This window comes from Leucopleurus acutus (assembly GCF_964270905.1).
Source record: "Leucopleurus acutus genome assembly, chromosome: 10".
NCBI lineage: Eukaryota > Metazoa > Chordata > Mammalia > Artiodactyla > Delphinidae > Leucopleurus > Leucopleurus acutus.
This window is the reverse complement of record NC_139153.1, coordinates 61,522,203-61,541,282: the sequence shown is the minus strand read 5'-3', so window position 1 is coordinate 61,541,282 and position 19,080 is coordinate 61,522,203. Positions and strand designations below refer to the sequence as shown.

General features: G+C 39.4%; 1 protein-coding gene across 15 annotated transcripts in view; it reads right to left on the bottom strand.

Annotated features, from left to right (window-relative positions):
- Positions 1-19,080, bottom strand: part of DST (dystonin) — a 558,750-nt gene that overhangs the window by 224,055 nt on the left and 315,615 nt on the right. For 14 of the 15 annotated variants that reach the window (XR_014326489.1, XM_082847286.1, XM_082847281.1 and 11 more), the window contains 3 exons: positions 18,054-18,143; positions 15,724-15,801; positions 13,932-14,024 (listed from right to left, as the gene is read on the bottom strand). Coding sequence is in view for 14 of the 15 variants with exons in the window: in XM_082847286.1 (XP_082703412.1) it covers positions 13,932-14,024; positions 15,724-15,801; positions 18,054-18,143 (261 nt within the window). In the remaining variant the exon portion in view is untranslated. Of the gene's footprint in view, positions 1-6,963; positions 8,004-13,931; positions 14,025-15,723; positions 15,802-18,053; positions 18,144-19,080 lie in introns of those variants that run through there. The other variant, XM_082847290.1, reaches the window with a different exon arrangement.

Here is a 19,080-nt window from a genome sequence, read left to right as displayed (position 1 = left end):
AGAGTTCAGGTATTAACAAGGATGAAAGCAGCAGGTTGGAAAAGGTGATCTCAAGATGCTTCCACCTCTTTTAACATAATTATTTCAAGAGTGAAAGTTTATCATTGGGAGCAAGGTTGTTGCAGAGCTGTGGAGGGTGGTGACCCATGTTCCATCCCCGACCCCACCGCTTACTGGGCCTTGGTTTCCTCTCATCAAGATGCCGACACGCACACATGGTTCAGAATGGTGCCTGCCCCACATGAGTGGAAGTGACTACACCAGACTGAGGATTATTCCCTACATTTTTTTGCTCACATTGCTTGACACTGTATTCAGGCAAAAGCAAATTCCACATTGAATGTGTCAAAACACTCAAATATTTCCAAGCCAAGATGTTTGCTTCCAAAGATAATCTCTTTAACAATGTTTCAACTATTTTGGCAGAAACCAATGTAATCAACACATTTTTAGAGTCTGCTTCCAAGTTTCAAAAAAGTGTGAAAAGGCTCCACGAAATATTCTTAACTGTAAAGACAGCACACATATTTTGAAAATGCTATCTGGTTAAAAACTGCCTTCCTAAAAGGAAGAGTTAAATTGAGGATAAAAGTAAAAAGTTGATAAAGTTCAAGTGCTAATGCTCTACGTTGATGGCTACCTTTAGCAAATGCTCATTTATTTCTTATTCAAATTATGGGGGAAACTAACACAGATATGACTATATTTCTTGTATAGTAAAGGATTTTAAACTTGGCATGTCCTTCATTTAACTGAAAAGATAGAGGCATTCTATTGCTGATAGAGATCCAATTCTGTGCAATGATTTTATAACTAAACTTTCACAAACTGGGTCATGAAATCCAAATGAAGACTAGAAATTTAAAAATCTATAAACTCATTTTCATTAAAAAAGATGAAATGGTTCAGAAAGAAATGTTAGTCAACTATAAACCAAATGACCTTTGCTTTCAAGATCTATAAGAGCAAAGCTACCGTGGAAAAGTAGAAATATTTAGATTTCACCCTAGTCCTTGAATTCTAAGCACGATTCTATAGCTTAAGATTCACAGAAGACTTGGTTAAAGAAAAAAATACTGAATAAATATTACATTTCAGTGAGGTTGAATATTAATGTATTATTCTAACATTTTGAGATACCTCTCAATTATTTTGTTTTTATAATTTAGAAAGTCAATGAATGAAAATATCTAACCCATCATTACTCAGATGCTGATAATGTAATTTGTACACTATCCACACCCTTCGCCACCCTTCCCTCCTTGGCTTCTCTCCTGTATGTCACTGCCCTGTTTACTGCAGTTCACCAAAGGATGAAAAGGAACATGAAAAGAGTTTAGTGTTCAGTAGTTAACACAGCTATATGACAGGGTGGGACGTTAAAATGACAACAGTCCCCCTTATCCACAGTTTTGCTTTCCGTGGTTTCAATAACCAAAGTCAAACACGGTCCAAAAATATTCAATGGAAAATTCCCAGAATAAGCAATTCTTAAGTTTTAAATGGCACGACATTCTGGGGAGCAGGATGAGATCTTGCACCATACCGGTCTGCCCCACCCCCAACAGGAATCATCTCACTAGTCACTTCGTATATGTCTTGGTTATCAGACTGACTGTTGCGGTATCCCACTGCTTGTGTTCAAGGAACCCTTATTTTACTTAATAACTTAATAACAAAGTGCAAAAGCAGTGATGCTGGCAACTTGGATAGTCTCCTAATGTACCTAATGTATAAACTTTATCATAGGTATGTAAGTACAGGAAAAAGCACAGTACATACACAGAGGGTTCAGTACTATCCAGTTTCAGGCCTCCACTGGGAGCCTTGGAATGTATCCCCTGCAGGTAAAGGGGGAACAACTATATTAAGCATCCTCATCCCCAAAGCCTTTCAGGTGACTAAGTTTATAGCCACGGTCCCCATCATTTATAATGAACAAACAATGGGATATAAGTGCCTAGTGTTGGTTCAGTATATAACAGGTGCCTAATAAATGTTTGGTAGAGGAATCAAAGAAGTGACGGATGGAGGAAGGGGTGAAAACACTCAACAGAAAGGTATGCAATGAAATGCATGGATTTGTAGGAATTTAAAAGTGAAAGAGCTGTATGTGGGGAAAGGTAGGGAAATGACATCAGTTCAAAGTTCAGCTTGGAGATAATTGTGGGTGAGATCCAAGCCCTTCCACGTCCTGGCTGAGTGACTTGAGCAAGTCACTACATCTCCTGAGGCTCTATGTCCTCCTCTGTAAATGCAGCAAACAACAGAACCATTTCATGATGGTTAAACAGCACAGTGGGGGGTGTCTGGCATGCAGTAGGACTCCACAAATACCATGCCTAATAACAGTCATGTCGTCATCCAGTCCCACATCCTCCTTTTCTGGAAAATGAAGCCGAGACCCGGAGAAATGTAGAAGGCGTCCAAGGCACACAGCTCTCTGGTGGCAAAGCTTGGCGAGAACTCACACCTCCTGCCTCCAGCCCCGTGATCCACGCTGCTTGTCAGAAAACCCATGATGAGGAGAAAATGAAGGGTGAAGCTGGTTCTCAGAACTTAGCATGTTTTCAAGAAACATGTGAGAGGGCGCCTGAAACATATGCAGTGCTCTCACATTCTGTCATAAGATATTCTGATACAGTTAAATCCAGGGTAAAGCTTCATCTGGAGATGATTCTAGCACCACAGGGACCCTGGGGTCCACTTGAGAATATGAAGAGTAACGAGCACCCTAGCCACAGTCTTGACCATCAGAATCATTGGCCCGCGGTGATCCATTATATTAGAATCACTAGAGTTGACATCCGGGCACCTATATTTTTCTTTTAATATTTATTTTATTTATTTATTTTCTTTATCTTTTTTTTTGTTTTTTATTTTTTGGCTGCATCGGGTCTTAGTTGCAGCACGCAGGATCTTTTGTTGCAGCACACAGGCTTCTCTAGTTGTGGTGCACGGGCTTCTCTCTAGTTGTGACATGCAGGTTTTCTCTCCAGTTGTGGTGCACGGGCTTCTCTCTAGTTGTGGTACACAGGCTTCTCTCTAGTTGTGGCATGCGAGTTTTCTCTCTCTAGTTGTGGTGCGTGGGCTCCAGAGCAAGTGGGCTCTCTAGTTTGCTGCAGGTGAGCTCTCTAGTTGAGGCACGCAAGCTCAGTAGTTGTGGCACATGGGCTTAGGTGACACCAAGCATGTGGGTTCTTAGTTCCCCAACCAGGATTGAACCCTCATTCCCTGCACTGGAAGGTGGATTCTTTACCATTGGTAAGTCCCCAGGCACCTATATTTTTAAAAGCTCCTTAGGTGACACTTACATGTGGTCTGTTAGAGAACCAATGACCTATAAATAGAGAAAACAACAATCTTGGCTGAGAGCAACATCACAAGACTGGGAAGAGGTGGGATTTGTGAAACTCAAGAAGAAGAATGCTTTGTGGGCACAGCTCGAGGGGAAAGGCAGGACTCCCCGTCACAAGTCCGGGAAGCATGTGAGTCAGACAAAGAAGGGGCCCTGCACAAGGTGCAGACCCTGAGCTCATCACTCCCTGTCCCCAAACGTGCTCTGCCTCTGCCACCTCTGTTGGCAACACTCATCCTCCCCAGATGAACATCAGCTCTTATAAACATCAACCCCTGTTCCAAGTTCACAGCATATCCTTCAGAACTCTGACAGCTCATCAAAGTAGGATGCTGTGTCATCATTTAAACTCAGCTACTCTCATCTGCTGTGTTCCCTTAAGGACCTTATTTAACCTGAGTTTCCATTTCTTCCTTCCAAAGAGGAACTGTCTATTTCACCTATTTAATACACTTGTTAAGAATGATCAAAAGACACAACGTGTCTGAAAGTGTTTTTCCACTTCCAAAGCAATATGCAAATCTAAGATGCTTCCTTTGTTTACTTACACCTCTTTACCCTAGTGAAGTTTTCACAGGTTATGAGATTTACATTCAGTAGATGCCCAAGAAGGGGCGGCTGAGTCTGCTCCACAGAACCCCAGGGCCTGGAGGGCCACCCGAGGTTGGCTTACGATGGCAAGGATTAAAGAGGAGGTGGGCTGGTCACCTAGCCTAAGAATGACAAATATCACAGGACCTGGGAAGTTCAAGTCAGAGGCTTAAACTAAGTCTAAGCTTAAGATAAGTTCAAAGAATTGTGCAATATTCTACTTTGGAGATTAACCCAAACGTCACTGAGCCCAACCGTGCACACACAAATGAATGAGTAAAAATGACTCAAATAGAGAAGATATGGAAAAGATTTTGAAGGGACAATGTCTTGCAAAGGAATGCTGGCTAACAGGCCATTTCTGGGATGGAATACTAGTGAAGGGGCTGAGAGCTCTCATTTGCATCCAATTCTGCAATGAAAAATGGAGAATCCAATGCAAGATAAAGAGGGCCGTGCACAGTTCTAACCAAAGATAATTAGGCAGAGTCCACCTCCAAAGTACCGGGAAGAGTGCATTTACGAGCAGCCAAGCTGTTGGTCTGACTCTGCCACCAGTCTTTATCTGGACCACGGGGAAGTTAAGATATCAAACTCCTCAGATAAAATAAAGACTATCCCTCATCAAAAAGTCTACAAACAATAAATGCTGGAGGAGGTGTGGAGAAAAGCGAACCCTCCTACACTATTGGTAGGAATGTAAGTTGGTGCAGCCACTAAGGAGAACAGAAATGGAGGTTCCTCAAAAAACTAAAAACAGAGCTACCATATGATCCAGCAATCCCACTCCTGGGCATATATCCGGAGAAAACCATAATTCAAAAAGATACATGCAACCCAATGTTCATAGCAGCACTATTTACAATAGCCAAGATGTGGAAACAACCTAAATGTCCATCAACAGAGGAATGGATAAAGAAGATATGGTACATATATACAATGGAATATTATTCAGCCATTAAAAGGAATGAAATAATGCCATGTGCAGCAACATGGATGGACCTAGAGATTATCATACTAACTGAAGTAAGTCAGAGAGAGAAAGACAAATATATGATACCACTTACATGTGGAATCTAAAAAAATTGATACAAATGAACTTATTTACAAAACAGAAACCGACTCACAAACTTAGAAAACAAATTTATGGTTGCCAAAGGGGAAAGTGGGGGGAATGGATAAATTAGGAGTTGTGGATTAACATATACACACTACTATATATAAAATAGATAATGGACAAGGACCTACGGTATAGCACAGGGAACTCTACTCAATATTCTATAATAAACTTAAATGGGAAAAGAATCTGAAAAACAATGGATATATATAAATATATAACTGAGTCACTTTGCTGTACAACTGAAACTAATACAACATTGTAAATCAACCATACTCCAATATAAAATAAAAAAATTTTAAAAAGTGAAAAAAAATAAGGATTATCTCATTCAGCATTTCCCTAGAAGATAAGAGGCTTTAAGTACCTCCATATCACAATTATTTAACAAATCTGACTGACAGGTTTATGACCTATTTTCACATGTATTTTCTATTGAAGTTTCAAAAATCATTAGCTACACAAAGTAGAAAGAAGGGGTAAAATCCTTGGCATGAGTATAATTCAAGTGGGAAAAAAGGCTTATGCACCACTAGGAAACAGATTTTATGAGTTTCCACTAATGAAAACATGTGAGGCTTACTTGAAGCCAAATTATGCAAAAAACAGATGGAAAACATATGTGAGCAAAGCAAGTGGTTACATTCATAAACACACAGCAGCCAAGCGGCTTTCTTTTTCACTGACCTTCATGCCAGGCCTACATAGACAAGGCCTAGACCGGATGCTTTCTTTTTAAATGTAACCACTGTAAAATGTAAATAGAATGCACGACATAACATTGGCAAGCCGCGTTGGTGGATACAAACAGGGGAACCAGCTTCAGGAGGACAAGCGGCCAAGGCCAATGATGACTGCACACCTAGACCCTACAAAAACCTCATCTGACCACTGGGTCAAGGATCTCTGCCCAGCAATACAACGATCTTGCCATGAATGTTTCATGTTCCATATACCACTTAACGTCCAGATTTTTTCCTAAAAGGCAAAGTTAGGAACAGCTTAAATGAAAAAGCCATCAGCTGCCAAGTGGTACCACGTACAGGACGTTGCTTGGGTGATGCACTTCTCAGGCAAGTAAATCAATATTCACTTACGTTTTAAAGACAAGTAAAAACCCCAGAGAAGCAACTTGTCTAAAGCTAAATATCCATGTTAGGAATAAAGATCACAACTTCCTGGCAGCCTGAGTCATATTCAGATTCCTATGACCCGTTGCCCAAGTGAGTTCTGATTTTAGACTTGGCCGGGGAGTAACTCACGTAACAAAGAGAATAGATTTGGGAAGTTTCATCTGTGCCTGTCACCCCCAAAGCACGCACACACACACACACACACACACACACACACACACACACACACAGAAGCATACACAGATACACACACGGAACTGAAAGCAATTATGTCAGTGTCCCTGTGTATGGAAACGGACAGAGAACTAGAATTGGGGTTTTGGATCAGCAATCAAACTTACAGATCAGCAGGTCAGGGCTGACTGATCATTGTAGCATCTCCTCCCTACATCTGTCTTGTCATAACTGCTTTTTGATTTAACTTTTGTTTCCAAAGGCTATTCCATCGGAAAAGTCAAGACACATGAACTACAGAAATTCAAAAGACGTGCGTTATCTTAGAGCAGTGGTTCACTGAGTCTTCCAACAGTAACAAAAATGTATAGGGTTTGAAATAAAGGTGGGATTAAAGAATGTACCACCAAAAATAAAATCATAGTAATCAAACCTAAGGCTACAAATGAAATGCACCAAGAACTCTACAGCTTTCACATAAATGAATATGAAAAGAATGTTTACAAAGGACAAATTATGGAACCTCAGCCAGGTGTGAGCACCTGGAGTCCTTATTTGCACGTTAAACTCAGGCTCTGTGCTGCACTTACCTCCTTTCCACTTGTGTCCTTGGAAGGAAAGGACACGTTATCACAGAGGGAAGCACATCTCTTTTTTTCAAACTGGAAATGATGTGTTGCATGAGGGCAAGATCTCTCCATGTTTTGCTTTTCTTGAACACCGCAGTCATTTTTTGATGGGTCTTCAGAAAACCCACTTTTTTCAAGCACTCTCTCTGTACCACAGTGAATGGAATTTAAGCTGGCTGCCTTTTGGAAAGAAAAACTATCAGTTCTTCTCTGGAATGTTATTTCTCTTGGGTTGACATCATCGAAATGGTCCTTCCTCTTTGCACAGTAGGGAGTGCTGTCTTTTTCTGAAATCCTTTCCTCTAGTTCACTAACTTTGACTTCTGTTTCCTGGTGTTGAGGAGGAGAAGGGCTCCCAGGGTGACACCGACCGCTCACCGTCTCATGCTGGACACCCGCTTCCAGAGTGAGGCTGGGGCTGGTACATCCCTCCTGCACCAGCCCCTTGGACCAGGGGGCTGCCTGCTCCCTGGAGACCAGGATGCTACTCCTCTTCCCTTCATTTTCATGGTTTGGCTCTCCTGACTTTGTGTCACCTACAGTTTTCTTGGTCGGTTCTCTTCTAAAGTATTTTCTTCTTCCAGCAGAATATTTTTCAAGGCTCAGAGGAGTTTTGGCAGGATCTAAATATTGTTCTTCTTTCTCCGCTCGGACACATCCACAGACATTCCCCATGTGATTTGCAGGAAATCACAGTTGCTCAGTGTCACTCATTTCAAAAGCCAGGGCTTACTCAGATCTCCATGCAGTCTAATTCCTCAGACTTCATGACCATCCTTTTCAGCATGAGGCCATTTTGCTTATGAGAAAGGCACCCGCAAGAAATGCCGTGGCATCCTGCCCAGCCGGTCCCTGGGTCTCATTAGACACCCCGTGGCTTACTTCTGGCCACCAATCCTCTTAGACAAACATCGCTGCTCACTGTCAAATGACACGCTGATGAGCTTTCAAGGCAAACCCTTAACTTTATTGCACGAAAAAATTCTGATCCTTGCTTTACTTTCAGTTTTCTGAAATGCGGTTACACTACCAAAGTTTGAATTAACCTTTGGAACCACTGGTGATTCAGCAAACACGAGCACAAACAGAAAGCAAATCCCAGTCAAACTTAGTTTCAAAGTGCCTTTCAAATTTAGTTTCAGAGATTCTCCACCATACAATTTTTTTTCTTAAGAAACACAATCTAATGTTGGCACTTGCCCCCCAAAAAAGGGCTCAAAAACCTCTATAAACTGTACTGACTCTTATTCAAAAACAGCAGCCATAAAAAAAGAACAGGATGATTCAACAGCTGAAGGAGAGATAATACATGCTAAATGCCTAAAACACTCTATTCAAATTGTTTCTAAAATCAATCTCTTCGAATAGTTTGTCATACTTTTCATATGACAAATTTCCAAGCCATTTCTCTTTTTATGATCATTAGGATTTTCATATGAGGAAATTGATAAATTTTATGATTTAAAGCACGGAACTCTTGGCCAGAAGAAACATCTGTGTGTACTTATACATGAATTAAGGCAGTTGAACTTTACTTGCAACTTTTATAATTGTACCCTAGTTAAATATTACACAGTTTTACCAGGGCCATGGTGTATACATAATAAATCAGTATGGAACCCGATGACCTAAAGTGTGCATATTTCTAACACTGAGTCATCAATATGGTAAAAAGGAAATTAGTATCGCATGACTAGTCTTTTGCATAAGCTGACTAGAGCCCACGAGCCACAACTACTGAAGCCCGCATGCCTAGAGCCTGTGCTCCACAACAAAAGAAGCCACTGCAATGAGAAGCCTGCACACCGCAATGAAGAGTAGCCCCCGCGCACCACAACTAGAGAAAGCCTGTGCGCAACAACGAAGACCCAACACAGCCAAAAATTAATTAATTAAATAAATAAATTTATCTTAAAAAATGGAAAGAAAATTGATAATTGCCTTTCTTTAGGTTGTCTTTAGACTGATCAAAGATGGAACTCATTTTTCTAAATAAAAATATTCAATTAAATAGTCAAGTTAGCAATGTGGCTGATATTTGTCAATAACAGACCTGCATGGTGAGGTTTTCCTTAATCATTTCAAGGGGAAATTAATCTCCAACAGAAAAATAACTGAATATCCTAGAAGACAAGCTGGTAAAAATAAAGCTTCAGGTTTGTTGGTTTGTTTCTTTTTAATTTGATTTTCAATGTCTTCATTGGCAATGGAACATTATTCAAGAGAATTTCAAAGTATAATGGCTGGTATTTACACTAACACGATGATAGAGGCGAAACCAGTGATTTGCAATTGCTTCCAGCCCTGCCAAACAAAGCAAATGCCCATTTTCAGGCCACTGCACACTGCTCCCTCCCCCAGGAATGGCCCCACTTCAGTCTCTGCCTGGTAACTGGCATTCCTCTTGCAAAGCCCATCAGTGATAATTTCCTTTATTCTCTAAGACCTTCTTAATCCTACCACAACACACCCTCCTCTACATCCCTATTCTTATTTGTATTGTGATAGACTCATCACCCCAGATTATAGTCGGTTTTACAAGTAGTCTCCCAAGTATAGAACAATATACTTCATCATCTGAATGAGACAGGCTTTGCTGCAGTGCTGCAGTGCTTGCACCTGGACACACCTCTCCTCCAGCAACAAAATACAAAGAAACTATATGCGACTAAAAATAACTGTGTGCATTTTGCAGTTGGGGCAAATTCTGGACAAAAGATACAAAGAGCCCAAAAAACCCAACTGCCACTTTTGAAGAGCCCAGAGCAAAAAGCAGGATACGGGCATGTGCCCCCTGCACTCAACATCACCTAAGCCACCCCTCAGCCTGACTCCTGGACACACCCCTACCCTCTCCCCATATAAGGAACAAGCTCGTCCTACCTCAGGGAACAAGAACAAGCAAGGGAACCTGTTGCTTGTTCCCCCTGCTGCTGCAGGGGCCCCAATAAAGCCTTGCCTGAATTTCTTGTTTGGTCTCTAGTCAATTTCTATTGATTAAGGAGGCCAAGAACCCTGGTCAGTAACAATTAGTATCTCTGGATCTAGCATATGGTAAATAATACAGGATTACTGTATTGATAATGCTTACCTTCTGTAACATATTCAATTTGCAATGCTCAAATATTTTTAAATCAATAAATAAGGCTCTGTCTTGGCATAACCAGTAAAATCGTTCTAATCTTAAATTATCATAGGACTAAGAAAAGTATTTCTTTAAATGAAAAGGAACATTTTAATTTTACCAAAAATTTTATATGTTTCATTTTAAATAAATCTTGGTCTAACTTTTAAATACTGGTGATAATTTAACAGTCATAATATCTTGTAACTCAGGTCCTAAAATACACTGGATTTCATAATATATGCCACAGGATCATATTAAGAAGCAAAACTCTTGGGAGTTTGGGATTAGCAGATGCAAACTGTTATATAGAGGGTGAATAAGCAACAAGGTCTTACTGTATAGCACAGGAAACTATATTCAATATCCTGGGATAAACCACAATGGAAAAGAATATGAAATAGAATGTATGTATGTGTACAACTGAACCACTCTGCTGTATAGCAGAAATTAACACAACACTGTAAATCAACTATACTTCAATAAAATAAATGTTAAAAAAAAAGAAACGGGCTTCCCTGGTGGCGCAGTGGTTGAGAGTCCACCTGCCGATGCAGGGGACACGGGTTCGTGCCCCGGTCCGGGAAGATCCCACACGCCGCGGAGCGGCTGGGCCCTTGAGCCATGAGAGGCCAGCGTACCACCAAAAAAAAAAAAGAAACAAAAAAAAAGAAACAAAACTTCTTTGGTACTTCTGTGGCTAGTTCTCTTCTGTCCTCCAAAGACACCTGAACCCCAAAGAGCTTTCTTAATATGTAATTCTTTTTTGAATGATCTTTTGCTTTACAATTCTTTCAATTTAGGGTCTAATCATACTGCCTTTAATTTCCAACCATTTACTCACATTTTGGTCTGTTACTTTCTGGTTTCTGCTCCCAGGAACTTGGGGGGACCTTCTCCAAGGTCCCCAATGTCTTCTTCCTAGACAAAACTACTAACCCGTACTCAATCTTAACTTTTTCAGGCTCTCCGGTTGCATTTCACACTGCTCACTGTTCCTTTCTACTTGCAATTATCTTCCCTTGGTTTAGTCAATACTACATTTTCTTGTTACTACAATTAGAAATGAAGAATGCTGCTCTATCTATTGGGAGAATGTTGGTAAAACTGACTATCATCTAGGGCCGTGATGAATCTATCTCAATATAAATAAAAAGAGGGATGTAGAGGAGTGTTGTAGGATCAGAAAGGTGTTAGAGAAAAAGGGAAATGCTCACTGATATTAGAGATAGGCTTTGCCAGCTGGATGCCAGCTGCCAGCCAGAGGTCTCCAACTGTTCCTTTTCTGTTTCCCCAGATGGAACGTCTTCCTCCTGCACCCCTAATCATGGGCCTTCCCCAAATTTCTGTCCTTTGCCCTCTGCTCTTCTCCACACGTGCTCTTCCCTTGGATCCTCTGAAGATCCCTTCTCTCTGACAGATTCAAGGATCACTTGTATTCTGGAAACTCCCAGGTTTATCACCTGTACCTCTGACTCCCCAGTTCTGCTCTGCTCACACATTTCCATCTGCTCAGCAGACAGAAGCCCAGGGTATCCCACCAGAACGTCAAACTCACGCAGAAGGTCACCTTTCCCTTTACCCTCACCTCCATTACTGGTTCTTATCTCCCAGGCTTAACCGTTCAGAGCCATCTTTAATCCCCTTCCTTCACCCTCCACACTCTGTCACCAAGTCCCTTCCTTTCTTTCTTCAAAACACCACCCCCTGGATTCAACTTTTCTTCCCCATCTGAGTCCTGCCTGGCCTCTATCACTCCACTCGGAGGGCACCACCTCAGCCTCTCAGCTTATACCCCTGACTGTGGCCTGTGATCATTTCTGATTTTTTTTACTGGAGCCCACAGAATGGTTAGGTGACTTGCTCGATGCCTTCATGGCCACAGATAAAAGAGCCAACGATGACACTCAGCTCTCCCTCCCTCCAGAGCCTGGGTGTGCCCCACAGGGGTTCCCACTCTGACCTTCAAAATCCAGACTCAGCCTGTATCACCAGCTGTCAGTAACTATGGGATTGGTTCCATCCAACAGGCCTCTAACCTCCCTATATGGGGCTCTTGCATTTTCAACCCTATAAGTTCTGGATCCCTGAGAAAGCTGCTGAGAAACACCATGTGAAATCTGCTTTTTTGGCCAGTTCTAGCTAGACTTCACCTGTGCTAGTAACAAGGTCTGGGGTCTGGCTCCATGACCAAATCCCTGCCTTGGGTAAGTACTCAGTACCCCAGGTCCCCTAAGGATGGGGTCCTCTAGTAATGAGGGTCCTGCTTCCACTTCCTGATACTGGATCTCCCAGCCATCAATAGCACAGCTAAGTGGACATTCACCTGTATTAGCTGCCCTGTCGTCTGGCAGGCTGACACCTGGTTACCTGGTCTCCTGGGACCTGGGTCTCCTCCTCCGAATTCCTACTGCTGCAACTCTGTTGCCTGTCCAGGTCCTGGAACCTACAAGACTCTACTTCCTATACCTGTCTATCCCTGCCAGATTTATCCTGTTCCCAAATGAGCCCTGACTACATTATTTTCCACCTACATTCTCCTACAAACCCTGTATCCCAGTCAAATTTTTTAAAGATTAGAAATAAGTCTTCTTCTTCCCAAAATTTGGTCCAAAACCCCAGCTCCTTTCTGAAGTTGGCAAGTTCTCTCTTCCTCCTGCAAGGTCCACCACACAGCTGTCAATCAGTAAGACCTGCTGTGTGCCCACTACAGGCCAGGCTCTGCGCGCTGCACACACAATGCTGCGTGGTCACACAAGGGATTGACAAACCCAAAGCCAGTTCCAAAACCAGGACTCACCCTAAATCAAATGAAGATGATTTTTTAAAAAACGCATCATTTTATAAAAACCAAAGATCAAGTTCAGCCTTTAACTGGCACTGGTAATTAGATAATAATTCATAGTTAATATATTTGCCTTTACTCTCCTTAAACCTAGTTTGAGAAAGTGGAGCGCTACAGGAAACGTGGATGGTTCCAGTTCAAGAGATGTCTTTATGAGAACGATACTGCCACCTAGTGTCTACAAAACTAGGAGAAAACAGCAGGCATAGTTGAGAAACTGTAATATCAATGAAACCTATTCTAAATAAGGATTGAATCATAAAACTTTTATGTATCTAAATCAGGTAATGCTGGCCAATAAACAAAGAAATGTGGCTACATTCAAAAAAAAGGAATCTCTGTCTTCGAACACTGAGATTACAAGTATTTTAAGCTTTCAACAACACGAAATGAGATGCCAAGTTCATTAGCAGCATGTTACTGAGAGGAACAATACAAATATATTGTTTAAGAAACAAAGCCTAAACATCATATGATATCACTTATGTGGAATCTAAAAAAAATGATACAAATGAACTTATTTAAAAACAGCAACAGACTCACAGACTTAGAAAACAAACGTACGGTTACCAAAGGGGAAGGTGGGGGGAGGGATACATTAGGAGGTTGGGATTAACATATTCACACTACTATATATAAAATAGATAAACAACAAGGACCTACTGTACAGCACAGGGAACTCTACTCAAAATTCTGTAATAATCTATATGAGAAAAGAATCTGAAAAGGAATGGATATATGTATAACTGAATCACTTTGCTGTACACCCGAACCGAACATAACATTGTAAAGCAACCATACTCCAATATAAAATTTAAAATTAAATTTTAAAAGAAAGAAAGAAAGCCTGAAATTTATCTTCCTCCTTTGGATGTGAATGTGTAATTCACCCTTCACATGAACCACCTGAAAACTAGCAATGAGGCTAAAAGAAATGACAGTTAAGAAAATCAGGCTTACCTGAAAGTGCAAAATTATTGTCCATATTAATCCCAAAGTCAATTTGGGATTTCCATCTGTTATGTCATCATTTCTAATGTTCACTAATTTCACCTGTTTTGTATGTGAAGAAGAGATAAAACAAAATATTTTTCAAACCAGCACGAGTTATTTTTACCTACATAAAAGTGATTCAAAATTACAGATACAAAAAAAAAGCCTGAATAATTTAAATAACAGTAATCCTTAAATTACTGTTTTACCCCCATCCCCACTCATTTTAGATTGCAAATTATAGAGAAACTACAAAGGAAAAAAACCTCAATATTATTTTGGTTTTGTCTTCTACAGCAAGTATTAAAAGTACACTTGTCAAAACAAAAAACACAATTCAAGCGAAAAGTCCTAAATAGTTAAGATTTTTAAATTAGAAATAATTTTGCCTTTTGAAAACAAGCGTTATTTTACAATTAAGTAGGAAACTATTCTGAACCATCAAATAATTTTAACAACTTTCTTACACTTCAGTCATAAAGAGTGTTTAAAAAAAAACAACTAGCACTATTATTCTATTTGTCTATCATAGATTGCTATTATTCTATTTGTCTATCATAGATTGCTACCAAGATAAGTAACTATATAACTCACTGGACATTTGGAAGACTGTTCAAAACTTTAAAAATAATACAATAATCAGACTTAAAGCTTATCAACTGTCCAATTATGCATTCAGGTAAATAAATGTAAGGATGATATTTAACATTTACTTCCTGGTAAAAGAATTAAATATCTATCATGAATTCAAGACAATGATACCTAACATTTTACTTCCTGGACAAATCACTGCCAAAAATAGTTCGACAAGGAGACATAATTAACCATTAATCCTTCTGTAAACTTCCACTAGAATTAAGAAGAGTAAGGTAAATACCAATATCATTTAAAATATAAGCACTGAGTATTTGCTAGAATTTAATAACTAAAAGCACTTTGATGCCATAATAAACTAAATGAAGGACTAATAGACAGTGTTTCCTGCTCCTCCTTGCCTCCTCTCTTCTCTTCCTCCTACTCCATTAAAAAGCGAAATTGTTGCCACCTCTGATTTCTCACTGTTTTCAGGAACTTTCAATTATCCTGAGTTTCTTTGATTCCTCCTTTTTCTACTAATTGAAAATTACCAATTATTTGCCTTATATCTCTATAATACACAATGGTACCAAATCAAGAGCAAATCCAATACGCTGTTCATTCTTTTCCATCATTTCTTCTGAAACCTCAAGCCAGTCGGGGATTGTTGTCAGAACTGTTTTATTTTTAACTACTTCTAGATTATCCAGTTGTATCTACTTATAAAAAATAAACTATTGCTTCCTCACTACTATGTATTAAAAATACATATGCCAAGTTTTTTAAAAGTATTATGTAAACTATCTTTTATAAAAATAAGGTAATTTTAATAAAAAATAAAGTAATGTCTCCCCACTACTAAGAACTGTTCATAGACATTCTTAACATTCTGTTGCTACTAAAATGTCATTAAATTCCTAGGCAAAAGCATTCCAGTTCCAACAGAAGGAAAACTCAGTAGCTCCTATTCAGATGGAAATGTAGCCACTTACACCTACTATTAACCTCCTTTTCTTTGGAACAAATGTTTAAAAACATTTTAAAACATCTGTTTCATGAAAGCACAAGTTTAATGATTATAATTCACAGTCAACTTTAACCTTTTCATTCCCTGACATGGTCCTATGCATATTTATTCAGTCACGTATGTTTATATGATTACAGTCTTTGAAAAACATCATACCTGGCGTCTTTTCAAATAGTCAAGTGCAATTTGTACATTCTGTAGTCTGTGAAAACGCATCCGACCTTTCTCTCTGGGCTAAGAATAGAAAAATGCAGGGTATAAAAAACACTGTATTTTCTGATACCACTGATCATGCTAAATACACATATGCTGAATATCCTATATAAATATACTGTATGCTCACCTTAATATGTCAAAACAGTATTTACTGCTTGGGTAGATCCATTAAATATTTTAATGATATTTTAAATTTTTTGTATTATCTGAGATTGAATTTAAACTTGGGATTTTTCTGAGTATTTTTTTATTTTAAACAGATCCTTTATTCCAAATATTTAAACAAAAGAAAAAGAGAAAATACCATGGAACATATACACTTTTCATATTCACTATCTTATAATTCTAGCCTACAGTTATTAGCTACAGATGCACAAAAAGAATTAAATACCATTCCCCATTTTGCCTTCTTAATAAACTTTAAATCAAGAAGGTTTTTATAATCATATATGTATGGCATGTTAATGAAAATGAGGTAAAGTAGCATCAGTTAGTATAAAAATCACCAAGAAGGAGAAAGACAGTGGAGGTTTACTTAGCCATGATAGAGGAAGAGAGAAAAGCAATTAAGGCCATGTAATATATTTCCTCTTTATTTTATTTTCGTTTTGCACAAAATCGGTTGGACTCGCTAATAGTTTTACACTGCTTGGGGATGGACGTGATGATTTGCTGTCTCAGGAAAACTGACAAACAGTTAACTCTTTTCCTTGATGCCATTTCCCTTAAGAAATGTCACAAGTTAGCAGAAGGAAAACGTAAGGAAACAGACCTGAGAAAATGTTCAACAAAAATGCAAAGAATGGAGCTGAAATTTACCACATAGTATCTTCCAAAGGGAAAAAAAAAGAAAAAAGAAAACTGACAGCTGAGCTGCTCAAACATGAATAGGTTGCTGAAGCCAAAGGCAGCAGAATTAAAACAGACAGCAGACCACAGAATGGGAAAATAAGTTCCATATAACAGGAGAAATGATGGTGATGAATTCTCCACTGGATCCACAAAAGCACAAATTCTAATAAAATCAGGGGGCTCTAGGGACGTGATGACAAAAGAAGCACATCTGTCTTGCAAAGGTAGGCTAAGTCAGTTGAGTGTCACCGGGATTAAACAGCTCTGTGAGCCCTGTCAGGATTCTAGCATTTTAAGTATTCCCCCCTAAATAAAATGAGACATATAAGGTAGGTAAAGAATGTCCCTCAAATACCTACTGCCAGTAGGAATGATTTAAAGCATAATCTTAAACATTAAATAAATGTCTGTAAGTTCCTTCAAATAAAACAAAAGACAGTTATGTTGGAAATATTAATTTCAGAAGTGGAACAGATCTGCATTACAATTAGTGGGCTGGTTGTAAGATTTCCATACTTATACAAAAGGTATATAAATTTCTTTAGCTCAAATGCCCTCCTGTAATTTAACCACATATGTTCGAATACCATGCAGTGCACAGAAATACAGAAATAAATTTAAAGAGAAAATATGTCCTTTGTCCAAGTTGCTGGTACACACACATCCATCTCCCTGCGGGTTTTGGTCCTTTCTACAGTTTTCTAAAAAGGAGCCCAAACCCGTGGGTTACACTATTGTGTTAGCGCTCACCGCATGTAAGGCTAGGTTAGTGGAGTTACGGGGGCGACACCTACCCCCTTATCCTCATCCTCCACATCCTCATGCTGTTCATATTCGCATGCTTCTGTGGCACTCACCAATCGTAAGGTCTTCAAAAAATCTCGTTCCCTTGGCTAATGAATATAACAGACAGAAGATAGGACAGCAAAGACACAAGACAGACCAGAAATGAAAAGAAGAGCATGAACAGAACTTAATGAAGGAGACCAGGTAACCAAGAAGGGGGAGAAATGTTCACAAAAAAGGAGATGATACCTGTGGAGGGGGTTAGACCATCTGTCAGAAAGTGATGCTTATTTCCTTGCTATTTGTGAGTCTTTTAATAGGGGGTTATATTATGCATCTAACTTCTGATAAGAAAAAAAAAAACCCAAAGGTAAAAAAGAACAGAAGTAGTATTTTAATTATAGAATTGATTATGTAAGCAAGGTCATCAAAGTACTTCCATCTCCCAAATGCACAGCATTTAAAGTCTGAAAATGCTTCATAATCTAACCAGAACTTTTTCCAGGCAGAATTCACAGCAGCTCAAAAGATGAATGCTGCAAAACTCTGAACAGTCTGTGCTGAAAACAAATTAGTCATATGCAAAAAGGATTACATGTTCTTCAAAATAAATTATGAAATTTAAAACTTACCAAGGTGTCTCCTGAAAGAACCTCTAAAAGAGAGATCAAATTGTGTCCGTCCCTCAAGTCTTCATAGAGATCATTCACGTGTTTTCGAACCTACACAGAAAAAAGCAATTTAAAATTTTCGGTCCTAGAACCCAGATCACCCTTAAGACTCAAACAAGAAAGGGGACAAGGAGAAAACATTCCTTCATGTACATGTGTTCACTCATGTAGTGTTTTTAAAAATATTAGTATTCTCTCACTACTTAAAAAATAAAATTTAGGGCTTCCCTGGTGGCGTAGTTGTTGAGAGTCCGCCTGCCGATGCAGGGGACACAGGTTCGTGCCCCGGTCCGGGAAGATCCCACATGCCTCGGAGCGGCTGGGCCCGTGAGCCATGGCCGCTGAGCCTGCGCGTCCGGAGGCTGTGCTCCGCAACGGGAGAGGCCACAACAGTGAGAGGCCCGCGTACGGCAAAAAAATAAAATAAAATTTAAAAACTAAAAAAATAAATTTCAGATTAATAATTCACACAAGTAAAACTGTTAAATTTTTAACACAACAGAATATATATAAATCTGGACAACTACATAGAGTTACAATTTCCAAAATACAGGCAATGCCCTGACCTGAATCATGATTCCTGATACAGCAACCAAAGCCACCTCAGCAAGAGGGGTGAGTTTTTAATCCCCCGGTTGGTCTTCCTAATCTCTGGGCCACAAAATCCAGGATGCCAGAGGCACACACTCCACACTTTAAAAATCCACAGATGTAGGCTGGGGAAAGGGTACATGAGACTCTGTATACTGTTTTTGAAAATTCCTGTGAGTCTATGGTAATTTCAAAATAAAATGTTTTTTAAAATTCATATACGTGAGGTCATAAGACCTCTGTCCAAAATTCTTCTGCACAGCGTAAATCTTCCTGTGGTGGAGAGTTTTCTTTTTTCTTTCTTTCTTTCTTTTTTTTGATACCTTCTTTTTTAATATTTTACTTTACATTGAAGTAATTTGATTTACAATGTTGGGTTAGTTTCAGGTGTACAGCA